Genomic DNA, 26543 nt, shown 5'->3' with positions numbered 1-26543 from the left:
TTGGGAAGGGAGGGATATTGGGAGGGGCGAAAGGAGGGAATTGGCTTCTCTGGTCAGCTGGTGGGGCTTGGAGCCCTTGTGGATGAGGCTGAGGGTCATGCCCAGCAATGCACTGTGATGCCAAAACACCAGGGGCACTCTGTAACGTCTGGCTTCCTGGATGCCTTTTGTGAAGTACCCAGGTAGAGCATTTTTACTAGGTTATAAAAGTAGAATCCTTTTTACTCTAGGTAAGCTTTTTTTTTTTTAACCTAAGAATGGCATTTTCTGTTTTTAGTAATGAACCATGTAGCCAGTAAAAACTTTACTCTCTTCCCCAAAAAGGAGCATGGTTAATCCCAAAGGCTTTTTTTAGATCAGCCTGGATAGTACTTAACCTTTAATCAACCAATTCTCTAGCCAAAAGGCAGCTGCCAACCCTAGAATACTTGGCTGTTTTGCATCAAATAGCGGGATGAGTGGTGACAATTTCCCTGTCTTTCTCACTGATGCTCTTGGGTCAGCACCACACACCACAGCTCTGCTCAAAGTCGCAAGCTTTTTTATATCCTTGCTTGGGTGGATCAAGAATAACGTAATGGAGTATATATTCTGTGTATCTTCTCATTAACACAAATTGAAATAAAAAACAAAATCTGGTAGGGTATAATGAAACCAACACCCTCATTCAGTGCCAATGGTATTGACTTTAGAAATAATTTGGCAATATGTATCCAATGCTATTAAAAGTTCTTTACTTTTTAATCCCAATTCTTTGCAAGTATTCTGAGGAAGTAATTTAAAATATGGAAAAATTGTACGTGCCAAGATACCCTATGAAATGTTTTAGTAAAAAATGGATGTAACCTAAATGTTGAATTAGGGCGGTGGTTAAATAAATGCGTATTTGATGTAATATTATGCAGCCACTGATTCAATACATATACCATGTAAGTGAGCAGACAAAGCCACGATATATTAAGTGAAAAAGGGAGGGTACAAAATTGAATACACAGTATAGGTAGAACGATTTTCAAAAAGTTTTGTAGAAAAATATCCTGGATTGTGGGTGATGTTTTAATATATTTTAATCATTTTGTATAAGGTCATATAGAATATATGATAATAAAAGTAAAAAGTAAAAGAAATGGCCTTTGTGGAGCGGGCAGAAAAATGTCAAACCCGAAGCCTTTTGGTTATTTCAGTGTGGGAAGGTCACACATAAGGCTCCTCTCAGCTCCATGTGTGAGCCAGAAAGGCTAATCCTGCTGAAGGTGTCTTCGAAATGACCTCATCAGCACACAAAAGCAGAGAGAACCATCCTGCCTTCCAGCAAGGATCTGAGAAACAACCAAGTCTCCTATTACAACTACTGCTCACACCTCTCTCCCCTAAGACACCATAATTCTCTCTCATCTATGTATCGGTTCAACTTACACGTTCATTATTCATTTAATTTCACTGCTTAAATTGACAACAAACTATGACAAGCTACAGAAGCTACTTTTTTATACTAGAAATGCATTTCATAGGTGATTAATATTGAACAAGATTTGGAATATATTATTTACAAAGCATACCACAAAACCTAAACAATACCAAACCTGATATAGTGCAACTTTACAAAATTTATTTAAATTTTGGTTTATTTGAACTTTTTGCACAAGGGCTTTTATCAGCTCTTCTTTGCTTATTGTACATGGAGAAAATCCAAGTGGGTATCCCTCATTTTTAACTCAATCTTTCCTATACCTATTCCTTTGTAGAGGAAGGATCTATATCTTATGATATAGATTTTTATATATCCAACCCATGATTACTTACAATCAATTGTGATATTTTTATTGTTTTATAAAATAATTCCCCACACTACACATCCATATTGGTAACAAAATCAAAGAGCACACGCAACTACAGAATTCACCATGGCAATATTTATGATAACCTGCACTGCCAAAAACCAAACTAAAAATCTCGTTCCTTTTACTTCCTCGGCCCTCTTCTTCAGACATACCTAATAAAGCCTTTATCAGTGGCCACAATCTTACTGTTTTCTCTTTCACTCCTCTCTGCCCTTGAACCAGAGAAGGAAAGTGCATGGACTTCCCCTAGATTTTGCAAGACATTAGGTCATGCATGCTGCCCACAACAAAGAAGCTTCCTACTGTGAAACCACAAAGCGAATCGTGACCTCAGCAACCCCAGCTCCAGCAGGGAGCTGGAGAAGCAGGGGCCAACACCGATTCAACACCAGCCTGAGATCAAACGGTGTCCATTTCTCAAAGTCAGGCATGATTTCTTTCTCTGTTCACAAGCTTCAGCCTGTGGTGGGAGAAAAACACTTTCTTCACTGCACCCATTATTATTCTCTAAACATACAACACCATAGTTAAGAAGTCCAGGTGAATTGAACTTTGCTTTAAATATCTGTTTTTCCATTCAATGCTGATTCTGAGAATTTTGGGTTCCTTTCCCAGCCCTTGCGGATCCGTGTAAGGGTCTTGTCTATACATGGAAGGATGAGGATGAACTTGATCACCAGCACCGTGCAAGGGATGATCAGTGCTATCACGTAGGCTGAAGGAAGATACCAGACGAGGCTTGAAGGACTGAGGAATCTCTTTCCGCCGTACACCAAGGTGTGGGCTGTGCACAAGATCAGGGTCAAATAACCCAGTTTGGACTATAAGCAAGAAACAAAAACATATACATTAACACTGTTTACACTGTAAGCCAATGAAGGGTATTTGTCAAAGCCACAAGCTTTTGAAACCTGTAATATTTAGAACACTGCTAAGTCCTGAAAAAGCATTAACTCTCCTTCAAGATGATCAGTATATCATTTAAAAAAACACTGTGCTGGGCTTCCCTGGTGGCGCAGTAGTTAAGAATCTGCCTGCCAATGCAGGGGACATGGGTTCTAGCCCTGGTCTGGGAAGATCCTGCATGCCGTGGAGCAACTAAGCCTGAGCACCACAACTACTGAGCCTGCACTCTAGAGCCCGTGAGCCACAACTACTGAGCCCATGTGCCACAGCTACTGAAGCCCACGCTCCTAGAGCCCGTGCTCCACAACAAGAGAAGCCACCGCGATGAGAAGCCCGCGCACCACAACGAAGAGTGGCCCCCGCTCGCCGCACCTAGAGAAAGCCCGCACGCAGCAATGAAGACCAAAAAAAAGAAGAAAAAAACGCAGCCAAATAAATAAATAAATAAATAAAACGACTGTGCTTGCAAATGACATGGTGGTTTCATCTTAACCTAACTGGTAAAGATTAGGTTAGGAAAGATTCCCAGGAGTAAATTCTTTTGCATTAGAATAAATAATGTACCTTCTTCTTCAATGGTAAAACTCTTTCCTGAATCACCTTTTCTGGAGGCCAGAGATGAGCAAGATACAGTATGTCCTCAAGAAGCACCACATTAGTATATGTTGCTGACTAAGAGCAGATGCTAGCTACATTCTGTCGCAATAAAGAGCAATTAGCAAACTTTACTTTTGGTTGGTTGTTTGTTTTGGCCTAAATACAAAGCTCAATGTTCATTTCTGTCTTAATGTCTTGAATAAAGGTGTAAACATGAGAAAATGTTGACTGCATTTGGTCCCTGGGAGAAACTGCAAGACTTCTGAAATTCAAATTGTTCTATAAAGTTCAAAGCTGATTTCAGTTACTAATAGTCTGTTCTGTTATGCTGGTTCACAAGGAGCATGCATCAGAATTACCCAGAGGGCTTGTGAAAACAAACTGCTGGGCCATACTTCCAGAGTTTCTGAGTCATTTAGGTCTGGGTGGGGCCCGGGGATTTGTATCTAACATGATCCCAGGTGATGTTTGTGATGCTGCCACTTCTGGTCCAGGTACCACACTTTGAAGACCACTGGTCTAGAAGATACCAGCTGCTTTTAATGAGGTATCTGGTGGTTGATGTGTTTTCCCTCTTACAGACCAGCTTTGAATCTGGTACGATGACAGTCTAGCGTATCTTGCTTTGAAGGTTTTAAAGATTATTTCATTATATGCCTTTTCATATCAGTAAGTCCATATTCTAAAATTGGTTTTCAGAAGTAGAAATTTTATGTTTAGGTTTCTCTCCACCTTGCACCTAGTACATCTCCACACACAGAATTTAATAGTAGTTGATGCTTTTCACTTTATACTCTTAGCTGTGGCTCTGGGAGTGGTCAGGAATCTTGGCAAGGGATGCCCTGCGAGGAAATTCAGCCATTATGGAATCTGCCTTTTGGTACCAGAGTTTAGCATTTTCTAATTTGAACTTGTTTCAGTTGCTATTTTTATGAGATTGCTAGGGAAGTGATGGAGTTAAATGAAAATTTATGCAGGGTATGAGAGAAAAATGAGAATATTTGTAAAGCCAGAATCATTTTGCACTGTAAAGTAGATTAAATCGTGAAATCTTTTACCTGGACAAATCGGAACTCTCTCCAGTTGACCATGTTGCTAACTGATGGCAAGGAAGTGATTCCCAGGAGTACAAACAGGAAAAATCCAAGCATTCCCATAGCGATATATGAATCGCTGAGCCAGGCAGTAGAGGTACTAAATGGACTTTCTTTCTTGGCTATTGCCTAAGAAGAGTTATAAGCAATTTTTTAAAATTCCATTTTTTTACAAACTGCCCAAACTTTTAAGGGGATGAAGAGTACCTCTGCATGGTTTCTTTGCTCAAAGAAAATTGTATAACATTTCTTAACAATCACTGAAAATAATTACACTTAGAAAAATACACTTAGGTATTATATTTTTTGATAGAAAAAAATAATTGGTTCTATTGGGACTTTATTATGATAGTTGACTCCAGGAGTTGTATAGAGAGTTTTAATTGACCCTATAAATCCTAAAACAAGATAAACATTTACTTAAACCTTCCTTACCATATGGCTTCTTGTTCCCCAAGCAAAAATCGATGTTCTCAAATGATTACATCAGGATTCTGTTTTCCTGCTTTATATGCTGATTATTCACACACATGAAGTTTGAGTTCTTTCATGTTTTTTTATGTTGTAATATGGCATCAAGTCTGTTGCATCACATCTTGAGAGAAATCTGGCCCCTGTAACATGACTCTTACCCAAGGACATCCCATGTATTTGTTAGGGAAATAATGTAGAGAAATCCACAGACCCAGCACTTTGAGACTGCGGTAAGATTGATCAAAATCAATTATTTCCATACGAGAACTGATGTATAGAACTTCCTCTGGGACAGCTTTAAGACTCCCTGAGCTGATTCTCTCTGAATATTTTGACTATGCAGAATATAGTATCTGACATTTGCTCAGAATTGTTTAGTTTTCTAGTTATTGAGGACAGCATCCCACAAGTCAAACATTAATGGAGTTATAAGCACCCTTTTGTGAATTTGTTTACATTCCTATGACACATGTTTGGACAGCCCCCTCACGTATAAGATGGTTGGTTTTGACTTCCAAAAGGAAGTAGCATGCATAAAGATAGAAACTTGAAAACACCTTGGCTTCCATTTATTGAAGTAACTCAAGTAGGTTCATTAAGTTTTCCTGAGCCTCCAAATCTGTTAGTTTGTCAGTATCTCAGTGAGTCCTGGGAATACAGATATGGACCCAAGTGGACTGGGGAATCTACCTTTCATTCTCAATAGGTGTATGAGATTTCAACCAGATTCAGTAAAAAACAAAACAAAACAAAACAACAACCCCCTGAAAACAAACATGAGGTGTCTAGTTATAGCTACTTTAAAAAATAAAGATGCTTAGAACAGTGATTTTCTATAACTGTGAAGTGGAATATGGTGTAGCAGGATTGCTCTTTGATTTAAAGAATAGGAGAATACAAATGAGTAGAGATTTACCTGGGCAATGGTTCTGTTGGTCCATGTCCATCGTACATAATAACGAATAGGGATCACAAGTGTGTAGAGGACATGAAGGAAGGCAAATCCCAGTGCTATCAAGCCAAGCTGCTTTCTGCACAGCATCCAGTGGTCAAGCCAGTCTGGGAATCGGCGGTATTTTGTACCTCGGTACAGCTGCAGGATGGCCGCAATAACGCCAGGGAGGTAAACCAAGGCCAGCAGTGTAAGTGCTACTATTGGAAAGACACGATTTGGAATAGAAATAGCCAGGCGGAATGTCCTATCTTTTTTTTCATAAACATAAGGGTAGATTACTTCTCTTATTACACAGTAGGAAAAGAAGAATACACACAGAACAGCAGACAAATAGAAGGGGAACTTCCACATTGGAAACAGTTGCAGTGGGTAGTTTTCAATTTCATTGGCTGCCATGAGAGATCCTTTATCCAATGGAGTAAGTCCAAGACTACGAACAATATCCATTACTCTTTGCTTGGCTTTGCCGTCATTTCCGCAGACAAACACCTGGGTTAAAATAATTCATTTTGTATTTTTTCTTTCTTTAGTAATTATTTTGAAAGTCTGTATAAGCACTGTGCAAGACAATGCCATATGGTAGTTAACTGCTTTTCAAACAAGGCTGTAGAAAGGACATATTTAACAAGATGATGGTTTAGACTTGCACATGTGTGTTGGATAGTTAAGTACCAGGGTTTTAAGTCGAGAGTGGCTGTAAGCATATCACACTGATATGATAAGACTTGGTTCTCCACAATGCAAACAGTTTGATCTCTCTTCCGTATTCTTGGGTGCCGTATCACTTATGGATTGCTTTTAATCTCAGTGAATAAATGGAACCCATTTCATACAAGGTAATGGGAATAGAAGGGATACCCATCAACAATTTAGCAGTGTTATTTTCTAGTACTGACAAGAGGGCTCCAGAGACTGACACCATTGGGTTCCATCAAGCTAAAAGCTGAGGGTACAGACAGTGCTAAATAAATCACTACAATTGGTTACCCTACCTGGCCAAGCCCAAGAAAGTCACTCATGGCACATATTAGCAGAATGAAGTGTTTTCTTTTGGAATTATGTTTTGGAATCTTTGACATAAGCACATATTAAAACATTCACTTTTTAAAGATGGAGTGTAAATTTATCATTTAATCTTACCTGCCGACTTGCATCCAGTGCCCTTGACTGGAGAGCCCAGGCTGAGATGGTGTTAAATGCTTTTACCACGTGGGCTCCCGGCACCAACTGAGCAAGGTACTCTGCATTCGACTGCGGATACTGCTTGATTTTCAGGTTGTTGCTGACGTCGACCAGGATTTTCCCATTGAGAGCCTCAGTTAATTCTGTGAGAAAATCGTAATGTTCCCTGTGGATTGCTATGATTATAATGTCAGATTTCTGGGCCGCTTCTGAGTAGCTCAGGACCTCTGCACCGTTGGGCAGCAGACTGGACATCTGGGGGTTTCGACTTCCAAAAACAATAGAATAACCACATTGGAGCATTTCAAGTCCCAGTGATCGTCCAAAATCTCCAGTTCCAAAAATACATACAGTGTCTTGCTTCTCTGAAGAATTCGTAGTGAGAAGAAGTACATCTGTAGTTTTCTCCATGACTGAAAGATAATAATGCAAACACCCAAAAAATATGAATGTTCTGGCAAAAATTAATGAGAATTATATCCAGGAAACAGTGATTGACTGATGTTGTTTGAATCTTTTACTGAGTTATCTCAAGCATATTCCCTACAAAATTTGGAAGGAGTAAAAACTGTCTCACATATTCTATGTCTTTATTTTTTTTGAATTTTATTTTAATTTTTTTTATATAGCAGGTTCTTATTAGTTATCTATTTTATACAAATTAGTGTATATATGTCTCATATGGCTTAGTAACAAAATCTTCTATTGGATAAAGAAATGCAGTAAAAACCCAAGACGCTGACTGGTTGCTGTCTTAAACTATGGACGTGTATCACAATGATACTGCATTTATTGAACACTTAACAGTTCCTAAAGTTCTCAAGAGCAAAATCTGACAAAGAATGCAGTAATAAGGAAATTACAGACCAATTCATTTATGTTTAGTGATACAAAAATCCCAGATTAACCAACAGAATCTGGCAGCCTGTTAAGAGGCAGTGCACATTGATCACATGGGATTATTCTAGGAATGTAAAGATTAGTTCTGTAAATTCAATATTAGAAAATCCTAATAGAACTCACCATGTTAGAAGATTAAGGAGAAAAATGTGGCCATGTTTATGTATGCTAAAAGATCAAGAACCTATATGTCTTCAGAAATTTCTACAACATTGTAAATTAACTATACTTCAATAAAAAAACCTAAAAAAATGATATTTATTCTTGATTCATATTTAAAAAGGAAAAAATAGATATTTCCTTAACATACAAAGTATCTATTTAAATAGCCAAAGTATCTATCTAAATAGCCAGTTGGAAGAAAAAGTTTAATCTATACCTCACACTCCCCCCCCCCAAGGTAAATTTAAAATATATTAAAGATTTAAATATTTTTTTTAAATGGAACTATAATAGAGCTAGAAGAGGCCATGGAGAATTCTTTTATAACCTTAGACGGGAAAAGCCCTTTTCCTATATCACAAATCCTTGAAATCATTAAAGAATAAAGGGACAAATGTGATCGCATAAAAATAAATAATACCTGCAAAGCAAAAAATCATGATAAGTGAAGTCACAAGATAATCAAACTGGAAAAAAAAATATATATATTTTTTTGCGGTATGCGGGCCTCTCACTGTTGTGGCCTCTCCCGTTGCGGAGCACAGGCTCCGATGCACAGGCTCAGCAGCCATGGCTCACGGGCTTAGCCGCTCCGCGCATGTGGGATCTTCCCGGACCGGGGAACGAACCCGTGTCCCCTGCATCGGCAGGCGGACTCTCAACCACTGCGACATCAGGGAAGCCCTGGAAAACTATTTTACACTCATACAAACCAATAAAAAATTTGCCCACTAGACAATAGGGCAAAAGACTATGAGATGCTAGTTCATCCTAGGGAAATAGGACTTTTCAATATAGTAAAAGATTTTTTAATCTTACCCAAAGTAAAAGAAATGCAGGATAAAACTAAACTGAGATACTGTTATAAACCATGTGATTGTGTTGCTTTGTAAGGTTTTGAAATTTAAAGATCTTGAAGTTTTCATGATCTAATAAAATAATCTAGGATACTTTCTCCACTTTCAAAGAATATTATTTCTTCCTTCGGTACTGGATTTTTCTCAAAAACTTTTCTCTTCCCAATATTTAGCATTTAGTTTAAACTTTTAGTTAATCTTTTTTTGGGTGTGTGTGTGTGTGTGTGTGTGTGTGTAGTCTCTTGTGTTCAGTGATGCATCCTCAGTGCTAAAAAAGAGCACTGCCTGTGATGGACCAGGCACTTCTTGGTAAATATTTGTGGGATCATATTAGAAGGGTGGAATGTCGGAGCTGGAAGCAGCGGTTTCCTCTGTGTGCCAGGCACAGCATGAGGTGCATGATGAGGAGGAAGCTGAGTGAGTACAGACTGAGCACTGGGAGTTAGGGAGGAGTAAGGTGAAGCAGAGAAGTGGGGGAAGGTGTTGTAAGGACATTGCTTCTTCCACCCAAATGGGTTTAAAGTAAAACTTCGTGAATTTGATGTGGCGTTTCAAACCAGACCTAATCATTCTTCCATTCCAGCATGGTGAAGTTCATGCAGATTGTAGAGCATATGAAGATTGCACCTTTTCAATCGGATTTCAGAAATCTGCCCTTTCCATTTTAGCCCATGGAAAACACCTGTTTGTTTGATTTTCTTGAAGTATAGTTAATTTCCAATGTTGTGTTAGTTTGGGGGTAAGCAAAGTGATTCAGTTATACATATATATGTATATATATATTCTTTTTCAGATTCTTTTCCATTATAGGTTATGACAAGATATTGAATATGGTTCCCTGTGCTATACAGTTGGTCCTTATTGTTTACCTTTGTTATATATAGTGGTGTGTATATGGGTTTTTTTAATAAATTTATTTTATCTATTTATTTTTGGCTGTGTTGGGTTTTCGTTGCTGTGCGCGGGCTTTCTCTAGTTGCGGTGAGTGGGGGCTACTCTGTTGCGGTGCGCGGGCTTCTCATTGTAGTGGCTTCTCCTGTTGCAGAGCACGGGCTCTAGGCGTGTGAGCTCAGTAGCTGTGGCTCCCAGACTCTAGAGCGCAGGCTCAGTAGTTGTGGCTCACGGGCTTAGTTGCTCCGCGGCATGTGGGATCTTCCTAGACCAGGGCTCGACCCCATGTCCCCTGCATTGGCAGGCGGATTCTCCACTACCGTGCCACCAGGGAAGCCCAGTGGTGTGTATATGTTAATTCCAAACCACCGTGCCACCAGGGAAGCCCAGTGGTGTGTATATGTTAATTCCAAACTCCTAATTTGTCTCCCCCGCCCCTGCTATCCCCTCCCCTTTGGTAACCATACGTTTGTTTTCAATGTCTGTGAGTCTATTTCTGTTTTGTAAATACGTTTATTTGTATCATTTTTTTTTAGATTCCACATATAAGTGATATCATATGATGTGTGTCCTTCTCTGTCTCACTTCCCTTAGTAAAGGAACAAGAAATACAAGACTTCTCTGTACTTCCACAGAAACTCTTTGAATAATTTAATTAAGCACAATAAGTGAATCATTTTATAAACTAGCTAGTGACTGATATCCCGAACTTTATCAGAGTAGGAAATGACCTTATATGGGAAAGCACCTGGATATGATCAGGGCCTATCATATGGAAACACAGCTGTCCCTTTGAAAAGCTCTTAGCAGCATCTACAAATGCAAACTAGTGTAGCAAATTCTATTGTATTGCTCATCAGTTAACAACTAATTGTTATGACTCAAACCCTAAACTGCTGAATGATGCCTTAATTTTTCTACTTCGTAGAACTGGTTTGTGAGTGTACTGACAGAATACCAGTGTGCCTGGCTATTCCCTCACTTTTTCTCCATTCTTTATCCTAATATATTATTTTTCTATCTCCTATATTGGGATGAACATTTGCAAGCAAGATATAGATTTGACAAAGTTGCCTGTGTCCTGCAATGAAATGGATGATGTCTTTACTGACATATTATCATTTGGATTACCTTAATCATTGCAGCGAGAGAGTCCAGACTTCATTTTGACCACGTGGCCCCTACATTTATCTATTCTAACCTGTCATAAAATTTTTTTTAAAAAATGAAGATATTAACTATACTACACTAGTATTTTTTGCTCCGCTTACTGGCCACGTGACCTTGGGTGAGTTAAACTATTTGTGTCTCAGTTTCATCAACTTTAAAATGAGAGATCTGTAGTACCTACTCTAGGGGCATTGTGAGGATCAGATGAATTGATGTATCTTAGAACAATTCCTGAGACTTAGTAAGTACTCAATAAGCTGTCTATTATTAGGAGAGTATTTCATATGCTATAGTTAATTAATCAGTCTATTAATGATCTAATTAATGTAGTCTTTTTATAAATTCTATAAATTAAGGGTTAATTATGCTTCTATAACTGTGATTATTGGAATATATAAAATTTACCTGAAATAGTATTCAATAATTCTTGAGAAGCTTCTGCTTTCCCCACTTCTTTCTCATAAATAAAACCTTATATAAAACGGCTTCAGAGCATATGAATTTATCAAAACACAGATGTAAAAACAGCTCAAGTGTGAACCTCTCTCATTTGTAATTCTTTCACATTTTACTTCAATATTTCCCCCTTAAAATGCAGCTTGGCAATCCAGCATAACACACTTGGGCTGTTATCCCAAGCATTAAAATTTATTTTCCCTCTTAAATCTTCAGAGACAAACTGAAGGTACAAAAACAGTAAGGAGATATTAAAATATCACTGGTGGAGTCAATAGAAAGTAATACAGTTATTCCATTGGGCAGTTAGTTATTCCGTATCAAGTTATAAGGTTGATAATTGTGTCACACACATCTTGAGTTCCCCTTCAAATCCTCCTGGTTCTATTTCCAGTCCTTGGGCAGTAACTGGGCTCTGCTCTGTTTCCACTGCCTAACAGAGGCTCACTTTGGGGCTCTAGATCTTTTAGCTCTCGATCCTTGTCCTGGGCTTCTCTGATACCTGTGCCTGTTTGGCACTCAGACGTGTACAGCCCATTGCCCCATCATAGACAACGGGGCACAGGACTCCATGGATAAGTGCTTCCCCTTTCATCTTCTGGAACACAGTTCTGACACATTTCATAAGGCTCCTATGAAAGTCCTAGAGGAAAAGAGTACCACTCATCTGTAACAGTGGCTGATTTAATGGGCTTTTGTCTTTCCCATGTTCCCTGGTTTAAGCCCCTTGCCCCTCACTCCTGTTCCCTGGAATCACTTCCGTAATAAACTATCTGCACACAAGCCTTTGTTACAGGCTCTGCTTGCAAATCAACCCAGGATAATACACTATTTTGATTATTATTATCTTTTCATGGTAGAAGAAAAATGATCAGACCTCAGGTTACAACTGGGATGATGAAATAACATGTAAAAAGTTAAAAAGTTAGCAAATTCTTTGGAAGAATTAGATTCAGCACTCTTGGAAAAAATATCCTGAAAACAGATGTTCATGAAAATGAGATGTATGCACACTCTAAACCACAAGGGAGATCTCATTGAGGGTGTATTTTACAGTAAGTACTAGGTAAAGAAGGAAGTTACAATCATTTCAGGCTATTTGTAACTCAAAATAACTCCCATGTATAAACATGGATTTATGGAGGTAGTAAGGTTTCTTGTTCAAAGACTTGTAAAAAAACTTTCCTAGTCCTCTTTTATTCATAGATGTAGGATGGAAGGAATAAAGAAAATAAGAAAGGTGGTAAACAGGAAGCGGAGTTATTAAGGGAAAGTTGGGGTAAGTTGGTTATGGCATAGTGGTCTCCTCTCCTTCCTTCAGCGCTTTCCAAACCTCAGTTATGTAACAGGAATCAAAACAAGACTACCCCCTGGTTTGGAAAATCTCCAGGTTTTGCCTCCTGTGGAAGCATCTCCCAGAGAGGGAGGCCAAGACAGGCAAAGCGACCCTGCAAGAGTGTTTATATAGATTAGAGATTGGCAACCAATGATGCAGATGAAAAGGTGACAGAGACAACTGTGAGGGCCATGGTAGCAGCCACCAAGAAGCGTAAGCGTGAGTGTGTGTGTGTGTATGTGTGTGCGGACGCATGTGCCTATGTGATGAAGTGGTACTGGTGTGGGTCATGTAGAGTCTCGCCCATCAGGTCCCTCTGTCTGCAGATCCCACCCCGGGTTCTGGGAACCTAAGGCAGCATTCCGCCGGATGTTCCCAGCTAGGTATCCCTTGAGGATGTTAGGGCCAGTCTGGTTTGTGCTTTTACTTCTCTCATCTCCCAGAGGTCAGAGGACAGAGGGGCCCAGTTCTAGCTTTAGAGGATTCTAGCATATGAAAAACATGGAAATGTCCTAATGGAATACAAACATTTCACATTTTAAACGCTTGTATTTAACAAGCAAAGAAACCTTTTTATTTAAAATAATTATAGATTCACAGTAAGTTTAAAGCTAGTACAAGAGGTCCTTGTGCATCCTTTATCATTTCCTCCAGTGTTTACATTTTATATAGCTAGAGTACAATATCAAAACTGGGAAACTGATATCAGGACGTTGGGTGTGTATAATTCTCTGTCATTTTATCCCTTGTGTGGGTTCAGGTACCCACTACTGCAATCAGGATGCAGAACTATTCCGTCACTACCCCTTTATAGTCATACTTATCCCCCTCTCTGACTCCAGCCCCAATCCCTGGAAGTCATGAATCTGTTCTCTGCTCTGTAATTTTATCATTTTGAGAATGTTATATAATGAAATCACACAAAATGCAACCTTTTCATATTGGCTTTTTTTCACTTAGCATAATGCCCTTGAGATCCATCCAAGTTGGCGCATATGTAAATAGTTCATGTAAATAGTGCGTTCCTTTTTAGTGTTGAGTCCATGGTATGGACTTCTTCATTTGCTAGTTTGCTACCTGAATGTCCTGTTTGGAAATGTTGCAACAGCGTTACAAAATCTGCATGTTTTAAGTGTTTATACTTAACAAGTCAATGCTATCAAATGCTCAGGCACCACCTCCTGAGATTCTGAATCAATTGTTCTGAGGTAGGGCCCAGACATCTGTATTTTTAAAAAACCAGACCAAACAGATCAGTTCTAAAGAGCATCCAGAGCTGAGAACCGCTGGAAATGGGAAAAGATAAGGGTATCTTTTTTGGAAAGAGATGGTGAGGAGGGAAAAGGCAGAGGGAGAACAGGCTGTGGATGAGCTTGTAGGGGGATGCAGAAACATTTCACCTGCTTTACAACTTCTTCCTCTAAGTAACCATTGGCTGGGTCTGATAGCCTAGAATTCCTACTTTTATGAAAACTGGAGGCAAAAAAAGTGTGTGTAGGCCCCCTATGGGAGAGGGTCAAGGGATGCCAGACACAAGACTTGGTAGGCTTTGCTTTACAATTCCCTTAAGGAAACTTTGATGAGTTGTCTTCTATGAGCCACAAGTTATGGTTTGATCAAATCCAGCCATGAATCTGCTACGGTCACTCCTTCACAGCATCTCTCATACGGTGCCAGACAACATCCCGTTTACATTCAGATGAAACCAGTATTAAAGACATTCTGCCCCTTTCTCCCTTTGAGAATTCAGCTTTGAATTCTGAAGCGATTGTTCACACAAGGTTTTGAACTCCTCCTACAGTACCCTCTCCGGACAACCCCCTGCCCTCCGTCGGGGTTGTAGCACACAAGTCCAGTGATCTGGCCTGGCACCTCCAGGGAGTCAGAACACAAAAGACACTTTTAAACTCTATACGACGTGACAGGATTTTTCACTTTAATTTGATGCCTGTAAACAGGGATTTTAAAATTTCCTTCCTTCTGTTTTATTTTCCCTTCTGAATTTCAACCTGAAAGCCCTAGATGACTTGACAACACATTTGTAGTGAGCTGACGCCCATCAATCAAATGTTTCTTTTAATTACCAGGCATAGGGGCGGGACAGAGTTCTGCAACTAGGCCAGCCTTCCTCTGATTCAGAGCATTTGTTTTAATATATCCCAGGGACAATTGGAAAGCAAAAAATAGTAAAAAATATATATATATATTTTAAAACCTTACAATAATACATGAACCCATCCAGTTTATTCACTGAGCTATTTCTGTATTTAGTGAGATCAAGGCTCTTTAGGGAAAGCAAGCATGCTCACATTTAAGCACATATTCTTTTACTAACAGGCATATATTACTGTAGCAAAATCAGAAGCTCTTGGTTTAAAAAGACCACTGATTGTAGTTTACAAAAAATGTAATGTGCCCATAATTAATGGAGTTTTCTAATTTTTTTGACAGTTCCATCTTCAGCCTATATATGTTATTTGAACATATAATAGTACTTTTCTTATTTTAGCCTTGTAGTTAGAAGTAGCTCTGTCAGTAATAGCTATAGACTGACATAAATCTATCATTTAAAGCTCTTAATCTGAATAAAGAAACCACTGCAGGTTGGTTGCTGAAAAATTGATTAATGATTTCAATTGTTTTGGGAGAAAATGTTATGTATCTCATAGCACTGTAATTTACTGATGCTTAGTTTTTATGCTAGCCAATAGAATGACCCAAAAGGAAACTAACCTTAACTTGTCCAGTCTGATTAAATCACAAGAGCATAACTAAATATAACCTTTACATTAATATTCTATGGGGATATATATCCACATGAATTGCTAATAAGTAAAACTAGCCATGACGTGCTGCAGCTAAAATGATTCTGTAACATTTCACTGCCACCCAATGAATACCAGGAGAGCAAGGTAATGCAGAGCTATATTATCGATTTTAATTGTACTTTAGGAGAAAATTTATTTCTTTTAAATATTGGTTCTTTGGTGAAATTCTGGTCCAACTAAAAATCTTTTTAATACGTGTTTTCACATTTACATCTCAGCTGCATCTGTCAAGATAAATGAAGATTGTTTTATGATTCCCTGGCTAAGAATTTTATCATGTAGGTTTATTACCCCCTGTCTAGGCTAGTTAGTTCATTTGATTAAAGCTGGGGCTCATGACAGCAAGGTCAGGGATTCAGTCATGGCTGAGTTAATTTACCTTGACCTCTGTTTGCATTCTAAATCCTGAACAGCTTATAAATCTGTCGTTCACCAAAGATTCAGCATGAGAATTAGGACCTGGATTGCCACCATCAGAAAAACAACTCTGTCTCACTGACTGGGTGGCATTTGACTTGTACACAATACCTGAGCATTTGCTTTTTTTTTTTTTAAGTAGTTTTTTATTTTTTTAATTTTTTAAAAATTTTATTTATTTATTTATTTATTTTTGGCCATGTTGGGTCTTTGTTGCTGCCCACAGGCTTTCTCTAGCTGCGGTGAGTGGAGGCTACTCTTCCTCGCGGTGCGCGGGCTTCTCATTAGGGTGGCTTCGCTTTGTTGCGGAGCACGGGCTCTAGGTGTGCGGACTCAGTAGCTGTGGCTAGCAGGCTCTAGAGTGCAGGCCCAGTAGTTGTGGCTCACGGGCTCTAGAGTGCAGGCTCAGTAGTTGTGGCTCACGGGCTCTAGAGTGCAGGCTCAGCAGTTGTGGCGCACAGGCTTAGCTGCTCCGCGGCATGTGGGATCTTCCCGGACCAGGGCTCGAACACATGTCCCCTGCATTGGCAGGCGGTTTCTTAACCACTGTGCAACCAGGGAGGTCCTGAGCATTTGCTTATTGGGTAATTTGGTGATCACAAAAATCCACTTAATATTTAGTATCTATTAGTGGGTTTTGCTTTTCTTGGACTGCTGTAGTCAGAGATATTTAAGAAGTGATTTGATCATTTCAGAATTAACTTTGTTTAAATAAATTTCCTGTGAATAGTTATTTATCCTCACCTTGAGGCCACTGGGAATTATCTCACTATTGATAACTGCCAAAATTAGTTTGGAGATAGAGCAGCTTTGCTGTGGATCTGATCCCATTCCCTGGCCCCCAACCCTGCTGATGGGGTAACTCCAATCTGCTTCAAAGCATCTCCTCAGCATTTTTAGAAATCTCCTAGGGGTGGTTTACATGTCCTGTATATAGTCTCCTTTATCTTCTTTTGGGCACCGTTTTCTTCTATTTCTAATTTGGCTCTGGAGGCAAGGACTCCCAATGGCCAGAGTACGTCTAATGTTCGCCAAGACCCCATGAGCTGGAGCTGCGACCATGATTTGGCCTTTCAGCTGCTTCATTTCTTACCCCAGGAGGGAAAGTACCCTTGAAACACCTTTCCGCCTCCTGTATTATACTCTGATATACAGGCCTGAGGGCAGTGCTGGTTGATCAGTATATTTTAGCGAAAGCTGCTCCTTCTTTTTAAGTCCTAGGTATTTAATTTCAGCTCTTTTTAGTTGTGTGGTATGACCAGAGCTGGCTTGCCAGCTGAAAGTTTGAAATCAGCCGTGGTGGGAGTTTTCACACCATGGAAATCAGCAAATGCTGTAATTCAGGACATTTTTTTTTTTTTTTTGCCTTAGAGAGCCATTTACCAGCATACCACTGATTCTTTCTCTCATCCCCTTCTCCCCAAGACTCTGCCTGTGACCATGGAAATGGAGAAATAACTGGACTGACAGGATGATATACTTTCCCACTCCTGACTTTGTACTTTAAGCCTTAAAATCTCTTTCCTTAGAGGCCTTCCTTCTAGGAAGGCTCCTAGGTTCTTAATGATAACAGAATCCATGTGGCTTCCCTCCCTCAACAAATGTTCCAGACCCTCTCCACTGCGCACATGGAGTTAACACGATTTTGGCTGTAAGTCTGACACTGCTAGACTCTTGGTTCCCTCGGGGAGATAGATACAGGGACCTCTTTGTGTACCATCATCCCATAACACATATCTTCTAATTTTCCAGACATGCATTAAAAAAAAAAAAAGAGCACAGTTTAGGATCTCAGTTGAAGATAACCATTATTAACTGCAATGAACCATTTACCAACTTGCTAATTGCTTTCTCCTCAGGCCCTTCCCGTATCTCATACCACCTAATAAGTCAGGGCAATTGAAGAGGATGAAGAAATCATTTTAGTACTTGGGTACTGGAGAAGAAATAACTAGAAGCATGATCATTTCTATAATAAGAATGATTTGCTGTAACTTAGTTCTTTTGAACTGTTCAATAGGCTTCATTTCTTGTGCCATGCCTTCAGGTATTAAAGAAGGGCTCAAGTGTTTTACTTAAGTTAAACTAATTAAAACCTTTAAAACTTCAATATTCCAACATTCATGACCTCAGTTAAATGCCTTAATCTCATTATGTCACTCTTTAAAATGAATTAAACTCCAAAGTATTATAGTTACAAATTTATTATGAACCTTACCCAGGATAGCAACATAATGGGGTTACTAAAATGAGAAGAAATACCAAAGTTGCTGCAATTTCTTTATCCTTTTAAAAATAGTTATAATAATTTCCACTACTTACTTTATATGTACTGTACAGCATACAGCAATCTCATGCTTCTTCCCAAAGGGCAGGACACTTTGACCCTATTAACTAGTACAGCTCAGGGGGCATCCATGCTTATAACCTCCTATGCCCATAATGATAAGCATCTTTCAAAAATAAAATTAGTGTTATCAACAATGTCTTGGTAGGATTGCGTGTTTTTGACAGATTTATTGAACAGCCTCTCTGAGCCAGGCACTGTGCTATACAAGAGGGATAAAGTGATAAACTTTAGACTGACCTGGTCCTCCAGGGGCTCCCAAGTTGGGGAAGATGTAGACACATAATCAAACTGCTGCAATACAACGTGTGAAGATGTTGCATATACAGAGGAGGGGAGCTATTCTGCCTGGGAAGTAGGACAAGAAAGTTTACCAAAGTCTGTGCATAATTGCTCAGACACTGCTTAATTTGGGCTCAAAACTGTTTCCACACCCTGTAAAATGAAAAGTATAGATGAAGATGTATAATCAGTGTGGACCATTAGCCATGCCCTCCTATTCCCATGCTTCTCAGTGCTTGTGCCATCACCAGTGAAACCCTGGTTGGAACACTTGGCCCTGTGCTTGATGCCATTTTTTTTCCTTCAATATTTGGAGCTAAGGTAAAAGAGATGTGTTCTAATAACCCCTCTCTAAGAGGAGTGCTATACAGTTATATTAAGTTACCTCTCAGCTTTCTCTTTTTTCAGAATTATAGTTCCTGACTTTTCAAAATTATCCTTTGCACACATTTACCTTCCTTATAAGATGAAAAGTGAACTTAACTTCATCCTGACATGAAGACTGATCATGTAACCTACATTTCAAAGAAACGTACTTTACTCAAAATAACTTTTCAGAAGGATGCAACCATCAAAGTTCAGTATGATAAGGCTTTTTTACACATGGCAGACTACACTCTTCTAGAACAATGTGGAGAAGCATTCAGATTAGGATGTCATGTCCTGCCTAGGTAATTAGGGTGGAAATGCTTCTTTGAGTAGAACATTGCGTATTTTTTGCAGTGACGTATTTCTGAAAGATGATCTTCATACAGTGCAAGCATTCTTTGTTCCTTTTTCCGTAATGATTTTGGAAGAACAAATTGCTTACGTATGTTGGCCAAGTATGTTTTCTTACCATACATTGTTTTCAGCATTAATTATCCTTTAGTTATTTACTTAGCTTTATTCCTTCCAGGTCTGATTTCTTCTCAAAAAAAGAACAAGTGTTAATTCAAATCATTTTGGAAATGACCTAAAAGTCATTCAAAATTCATGATAGGTTGAATACATCATGTGGAACTGTTCATAGTTAACTGTCTTCATAGTTAACTAGTGACCCATTCTCTTTGGATGTGCAGAGCACAGAAGGACGTACAAAGCACAGAGTCAAACAGGTGGCTTCAGAGGCTTTGTAAACTTTATTTCTATTACTTCTGGCCTAACTACAACTTCAAAAAAAAAATCCCACAAAGAAAACTTCACTATCCACTTCACTATCCACAGCCTGTCCGAGATTCTTAGAGTAGGAATTACTCTACTTCCTTCCTTACTCTAATTCCTTCCTTAGAGTAGGAATTACATAGGTAGATGTAGTTGCAGACACTTAACAATTGACAAGGACAACCCAGAAGAAACCTACAAGTTGCCCTGGCAAGTCTTCAAGTTTGAAAGGTGATTATATCTTTTTTTTTTTTTTTGCTAGCAGACTAACTTTGTGAAGATTTTAAAAGGAAATAATTTTTAAATAGCAGTTGAAAAAAGATACAAATGACTTATAAAGATAACTGGATGGTGAGGATCATGAGGAAATGTAGAGTGACTGTTCAGGATTTCTTCCATTTTGGAATTCTATGACAAATGAATCTATTTTTCTTAAAACTGTTCAGAATAAGGCTCAAGGCTTAAGGTCATCAATGTATGAGCAGGCTTATAAAAACGTATTTGGTTACTTCGAACAACAGTTAGCAAGCTTAAGCAAGGCAGGAATCCGAAAATCATTCTCAAGTTAGGGGTCGGGCCTCGAACATGCTGGTTTCTGAACCTTCAGTTGCCGTGTGAACTTCAGCAGCACCATAAGTGTTGCCAAATGGACAGAGTGCTATGACCCAATTTCTCCATACACATGTTCCATTTCCTATACAACCCTGAAGCCTGATAAATAGGGAGTGCTTCATCCTGCTTTCTGGGTTGGCAGTGTTTGCCATGCAGGTAGAATACAGGCAGGTAGAATTTCATACTGTGCTAAATCAAAGCATTCTGAAAAACTCAGGGCCTTGAAAAAAGTTACTGCTTCAAATAAATGTGCCATTTTATAAAATTACACCTACTGTATCAGAAAAAAATGTTCTTTCATATGAGTGACACTTATATCACTCCCATTTATAGGGAATAGGACATTCTCATACAGCAAGGCTGAAGAATTGGTTTGGAAAGCTGAGAGTATTCTGTGAATGATAAATGTGGTACAAGTCTAGATACTCCTTGGGGAAAGACTCTCTCTCCACAGCTGGGTAGTTTCCCTATAAAAGTGAAACCTGCATTATTATGAAGAAAGTAATTACTTGGTTACACTTATAGCATTGATGAAATTTTCAGTGTATTTCAAACCTGCAAACATCTTTAGTCATGTGTTTTCACCTTGTTAGAGTTGGATTTTGTGGCTGCTCTGGTCCAAGAGCCTTATATTTTCCATGTGTGGAAACTGAGGCTGAGGTACTGAACTTCTAATTAGAACTAGGAATAGAATTCCCCAATCCACCCCTGCCCTAGTCTCCATCCAATTCACTTTCCTTTACACCAGTCATCTTTTAAAGAAAGTTTCTAAATTACTATCCAGAGGGAAAAACTACCTTCCAGCTGCCTCTGGACAAACAGGGAACCAAAGGCTTTATTTACTCTAAACAATTACATTCCAAAAAATATTTCTCTGGAAAAGCAATTAATCACTAAACTGCAGAAGGACATTGGAATCAAGATCAAGGATGGAAGCGGTTGCAGATCTCAGGACACATTTTCAGCTCTTGGTCAAGAAGCGGGCTCAGATCTAGATTGCCTTTATCCAGAAGTAAGATACAGAGAGGAATCCAAACCTCCAAGTCCTCTCCTTTGGTCTCGTCTGCACCCCGGGGATGAAAGTCTAGGAAGCAAGCCACTTGTTGAATTGCTTAACTCATCTGGCCACACACTTGGATGGCCTTGCACCTTCTTCCCAGGGTGAGCAGGTTTGCGGAGTGGGGTCCTGGAAGCAGGGGTTCGAGGTGGGCAGAAGCTGATAAGGGAGGGGAGCCCTGTGGCGAAAGGTACAAGGCGAAGGCCAGCAGCAATGTGACCCACCTGCGGGAGAGGTGTTTCCCAGGCAGCTGTGGTCCAGCGTGGCTGCTGCGGGGCGCGCTGAGTGCCGGGCCGAGAGGGGACGCTGTGTGGCGTTCAGGCTCGGGGCTGCGGTTCGCCGCTCTCGTCGGTATAAGAAGCCGGAGAGCGGAGGGAGGGGCCCACTAGATTGCGCAAGAGAAGCGGTGAAGAAAGCAAGCGTTTCCAGGAAGAGTTCAAGCTGGGAATCCTGGGCAGCTGGAAAGACCAGAAATTCCGGTGCTGTCACTGTCGCTATTGCTTCAGATGTTGCTGCTGATCTCTGGCCAGCGGGGTTTTTAAAGCGTTTTCCCCAAACCCCTTGGGATATGTGCATCCCAGGCAGATTGAGGCTTGGAGAGGCTGAGGAGGACCCCTTTCCTAAGGAGCCAGAGGGGCCGCTCTGAAGAGCTGAGAAAACACCACCTGATTTAGGCACCTAGGCATTTCCCCCTGTGCCACAGTGTCAGTTCAGAGGTGACATCTTTCCCCTGTGCCTGGAAACCCTCTTTTTTTTTTTTTTTCCAGGGAGGGGTTCATAGCCTGGATGATCTTGAATTTGGAGGTCTTAATTTAGGTAGATTAAATGGCTCAAAAGAAACAAACCAAGTGAAAGAGAGGGATGATGATACCGTAATACACAATAATATATATTGGACTGATAGTCTTTCTACTTAGGAAGAGCTCAAAAAACACAGCCATGGTGGTTTAAGATTTAACTAACCATGATAATCTGTGGGACAGAGCACTCCTGCACTCCCATGCTCTGTGGTCTAGAGCCCAGAGTTTTCCCAGTCTGTCTCTTACCCAGTCACCTGGTCTTAATGGCATGCTTGCCAAGGCCCAGGATGTTCAGCCACGTGGGGGTCCTGTTCCCTGCACTTTTGAGCCAAACCCCCTTTTGCCTGGATTGCAACTCTCCCCAGAGCATCTCATGGAGTCAGCTCAGATCCCATGTCTTCCAAGAGGTCTTCTCTGAGCCACTTGTTACAATTAATCTTTTCTTTATCCATACAGTGTAGTTCATCCTACTACAGAAGTTAGAATAATTTGTCTCTTAAGAAAGTTATTGTGTATCTCCTCTCCTGGTCTGCAAGCTTCGAAGACTGATACCCTATCCTTTTCAGCCTGGAATTCTCCACCACACCTAGCACAGTAGTTGGCATATAATAAGGTACTCAATATTTCTTGCACTCATTAATAAATCTACTGCCAATTATTATATTTTGCAAAAAGTTCATCTGGTAGTATTCTTTGGGCAAGGAAGAACTTAAAAAGGTATTCATTGCTTTTATAGCATCTAATTTTCCCAGTTTGAAGACTCACAGGGTGAGAGAAGGGGTGTAACTAGGAAAGAAGGCTTCCTGCTGTGTCTCTAAGAGGCCTCATGGTTGATCAACACAGTTCCTGTGACTTGCCCCTGGTCCAGCATCTGCAGGGCTTGTGGGCACAGAAACTTGATTCTTAGCACACTGAACCTGGTACTTACAACCAGAATGCCGATTTGTTAGTTATCAATGGAGTATAAAGCAAATAGTTACTGTGAAATATGGTTGCTGAGGGCACCAGGCATTCTGGCCACCACATGCTCTCCCAGTAGGCACATCCTGGGGAAGCCATTTTATGTAGAAGGCTGCTCCATGAACAGGGGAGTGAGTTATAAGGTTGTAAGGTTGCTGGCATCTAGCCGTCCACCGTTCACACCATGGTGACATATATGCCACCAGAAGCAGACAGCTGATGTCTGTGGACCAGGTTACCCTGGTTTCTGGGTAGTGTTTGGATCCATTATGAGTTGACAGAATGGAAAATCATATTCCCAAATGCAGCCTCCAACTAATAACAGGATCATTTCTTTATGAACTTTTAAGATGGACAAAAATTTTTAAACCTGATTTTTATTACAGGCAGATATATTTCAGTTATGTAAGCTCTTTTCTTTGCCAAAGGCAACTAGAGTCCCAAAAAGGAAAGATTAAAATTAATGGAATATGAAAGATAGAAAAAAAGTTGTCTTTATTAGTACCAAACATAAGAGGTAATTGACTTATTTATCTTGTGGTTTAAGAATTGATTTTTCCCTTGGTCCTAGGAGGGATACACAATTCATAACTTTCCCAGTCTTTCCTTAAACCTTTACTGTAGGGGAAAATTAAGCTTTCAAAGACACCAGCCTCCAGAATAAGCAAGGATTTTCCCTTGGCAGGATTCACTCTCCTCCCTGAAGCCTTATCACTGGAACTCCAGATAAGCCTTCCCAGATGTTGCACACCATCAAAGAGGTCGTGTTCAGAGATTTCCACATGGACTGTGCCCTGAGTCTTTCCGGCTACATCCTCTCTTGCCAGCCTGCTACTTTCATTTCTCCATATGGTAGAACTTAGGAAAATCGACCTAGAGCCAGTGTTCATTAAGTGTTATTAAGTGATTGGATAAAAGTGTGCCTTTAACTCTTGTATCTCCTTTTTTTCTGTCATTTTCCTCCTCTCCAGGGACCCTCTTCTGTACAGTCCCAGGTCTTGCCCCCTTGGCCCTCACAGTGCACCACACATTTTTATGGGGTGGGGCTTTTAACACGTGCTGGCTCTGGAGGTTACTGACTTGATAGCCTATAACTAGCATGTATTGGGGAAACTTTCACTGACTAAAGGTTTACCCTGCAGCTATTTTGGGGGGGGGAAGAAATTGGGGAACCCCTAGAGATGTCTCTGCCTACTCAGAGAAATGAGTCTCTGAAGGTGTGGATTTCAGGTACTCTGAGCCATAGTTTTGAACATGGGTATATGAATGTTTTTGTTTTTTTTGTTTACCCAGCATCCAGGGCCAGGAGGAGGGTGAGGTGAGTGAGGGGCACACAGTTTGAGGAGAAGCTCACTGTCAAAACCAAACTTTCATGAATCAGAAAATGCGTGCCTCTTTAAATTTTGCCCTGTTGGTGCTTCACTGACCTCCTCTAGTCCTAGCCTTGCAGGATCTATTCCCTTTCTGCTAATCATAGCGCTATTTTTCTTTGAGAAACACCCTTGCACGATCCTTGTGGTCCAGGTGGAAGTGGCAGCACTGCTGGGGTTTCAGGAATAGACCCATGACTTAGGCCTGGCCAATCAAAGCACACAACTTTGTCCACAGTGATTGGCTCAGTGATGACATGTAGCCTAAGCTGGGCCAATAGCAATCTTTCCAGGAACAACACACACTCTTTCCAGAGGGCTGTTGAGCTGCTGGAATGTGGCTGTGAGGAGAAAGTGAACCTGAGAAAGAAGCCACTTCAAGGGAAAGGAGAGCAAAGAGATGGGAAGAGACAGATTTCTGAAACTGTTGGAACTCCATACCTGAAGAGAGCTCTATACCCCGGGCTTTTAAGTTATGAGAGTCCATGTTTGGATGGTCTGTTTTTTGTATAGTCCTGCCTGATAAAATGGGATTGGGTAGGATGAGAAGGGCACCTGATCAGTCTTGGTTCTCCAATCATACTGCCTACTTAAGGTACCTTCATCACACAAAGGGATGACATTTGTTGTTCGGAAAAAGAACACAAGAAACAAAAAATCCCTGAGTTTTCTTGTAGCATATCTGTGACGTAGGTAAATAATCAACCTCTGTGGCTGAAGCTTCTCAGCTACTTCCTGGTAGACTTGAAATTTAATTTCTTGTCCCAGCAAACTTCTTTTTCTACTTCTTTCCTGCTTTGCCTGGAGGTGGGCTAATTGAGCCACTCACCTCATATGCCCCTGAACTGTAAAACTGTAAGGGGTACAGTAAAGAAACACAGGCCATGGACCTGGCTTTAACCTATTTTTAGGATTCCTGCCAACACACAGCAGGAAGCAAAACCAAACAACATTTTGCCACCCACCTGTACCCAAAAAAAGTCCTGATGGGAAAATATGCCAGACACTGACAGTAGTGGAGACTAGGCTAGGAGATGATGTCAGGAATGACAATAAAGAATTTAAAAATAAAACATGCCCTAAAGAAACTCTCACTAGAAATTCAAGAGAAGGTAAAAGTGGAAGAGTTGAGTGTGTGAGATAAGTAAATAGTTATATTTTTAAAAATCCCTGACTACAGGTGAGGGGAGCTACTTCTGGGAATTGGAAATGGGCAAGAAGTCCCCATCCTCTTTATCTAGTTCTCTGATTCTCCAGGTCACAAAGTCTGTGCTAATGTTGGAGATTCCCGGGCCACTGGCAGGGTTATGAACTGATCATCCCCATTCGAAATCTGGATGTGACCCAAGCCTCACCTGCTGACCCCAGAGGAGGTCACTTAGCTTGATGTTATCAAAGAATAAGATGTTCAAAATAGCTTGAAGAGATGGAGAAACTTTTAAGTTGAGTTAATGTTTTGATAAACACCACTGTTATTAACAGGGATACTCTATTGGTAATCCTGAAAGTGAAGATAAACCATCTCAGCTTCACCCCAGCCTCCTGGTAGACCCGCTGACTTATCAGGCTGCCGAAAGAGCTACGATTCAACAGTGGATCACTGTTAGTGCTGCAGGTGTTATTGGTAAAGGCAATTCCAGCCCAGCCAATCTACGCTTGGTGCCAGTAAAGTAAGGTTAGTTGGATTTTCAATTGCTAAAGAGGAGAAAAAAGTTAGAGTGCGTGTAGCTTCATGCACTGTCCTGTTCACCTTCAAACAGAATTAGCAATGGGCAGATCATAGGAGGAAAAGAAAAGGACAAGAAGAATGAAAATATTAGGCATATGTTTATTTCTGCATAATTTTGACTGTTTGTAAAGGTTAATTGCTTCTAAGAGTTATTTTTCTTGGGATAACTAAAACTTT

At 40.1% G+C, this 26543-nt stretch overlaps 1 protein-coding gene across 2 annotated transcripts; it reads right to left on the bottom strand.

Moving 5' to 3' along the window:
• Positions 1 to 22096, bottom strand: STEAP4 (STEAP4 metalloreductase). 2 transcript variants are annotated; one of them, XM_079931647.1, is made up of 5 exons: positions 21732 to 22096; positions 7008 to 7462; positions 5829 to 6005; positions 4403 to 4567; positions 1 to 2662 (listed from the first exon to the last, which is right to left on the bottom strand). In XM_079931647.1, the coding sequence occupies exons 1-5, from the start codon at positions 22081 to 22083 to the stop codon at positions 2399 to 2401; spliced, it is 1413 nt and encodes a 470-aa protein (XP_079787773.1). In that variant the 5' UTR covers positions 22084 to 22096; the 3' UTR covers positions 1 to 2398. The 2 variants fall into 2 exon arrangements, with proteins under 2 accessions (XP_079787773.1, XP_079787772.1); XM_079931646.1 differs by having other exon boundaries at positions 5829 to 6356; positions 21732 to 22093.
• Positions 22097 to 26543: the final 4447 nt, after the last annotated feature.

Source organism: Stenella coeruleoalba (assembly GCF_951394435.1).
Source record: "Stenella coeruleoalba genome assembly, chromosome: 9".
NCBI classification, from domain to species: Eukaryota; Metazoa; Chordata; class Mammalia; order Artiodactyla; family Delphinidae; genus Stenella; species Stenella coeruleoalba.
Note: the sequence above shows the minus strand (reverse complement) of the source record. Positions and strands in the feature narration are given on the sequence as shown.

Coding starts and splice junctions, on each gene's coding strand:
- STEAP4 (XM_079931646.1), bottom strand. CDS start 22,083: ATGCACATATCCCAAGGGGTTTGGGGAAAACGCTTTAAAAACCCCGCT. Junction 7,463..21,731: donor GGGAAACACCTCTCCCGCAG/GTGGGTCACATT, acceptor ATTATCTTTCAG/TCATGGAGAAAACTACAGAT. Junction 2,663..4,402: donor GAGAGTTCCGATTTGTCCAG/GTAAAAGATTTC, acceptor TCTTGCTTATAG/TCCAAACTGGGTTATTTGAC.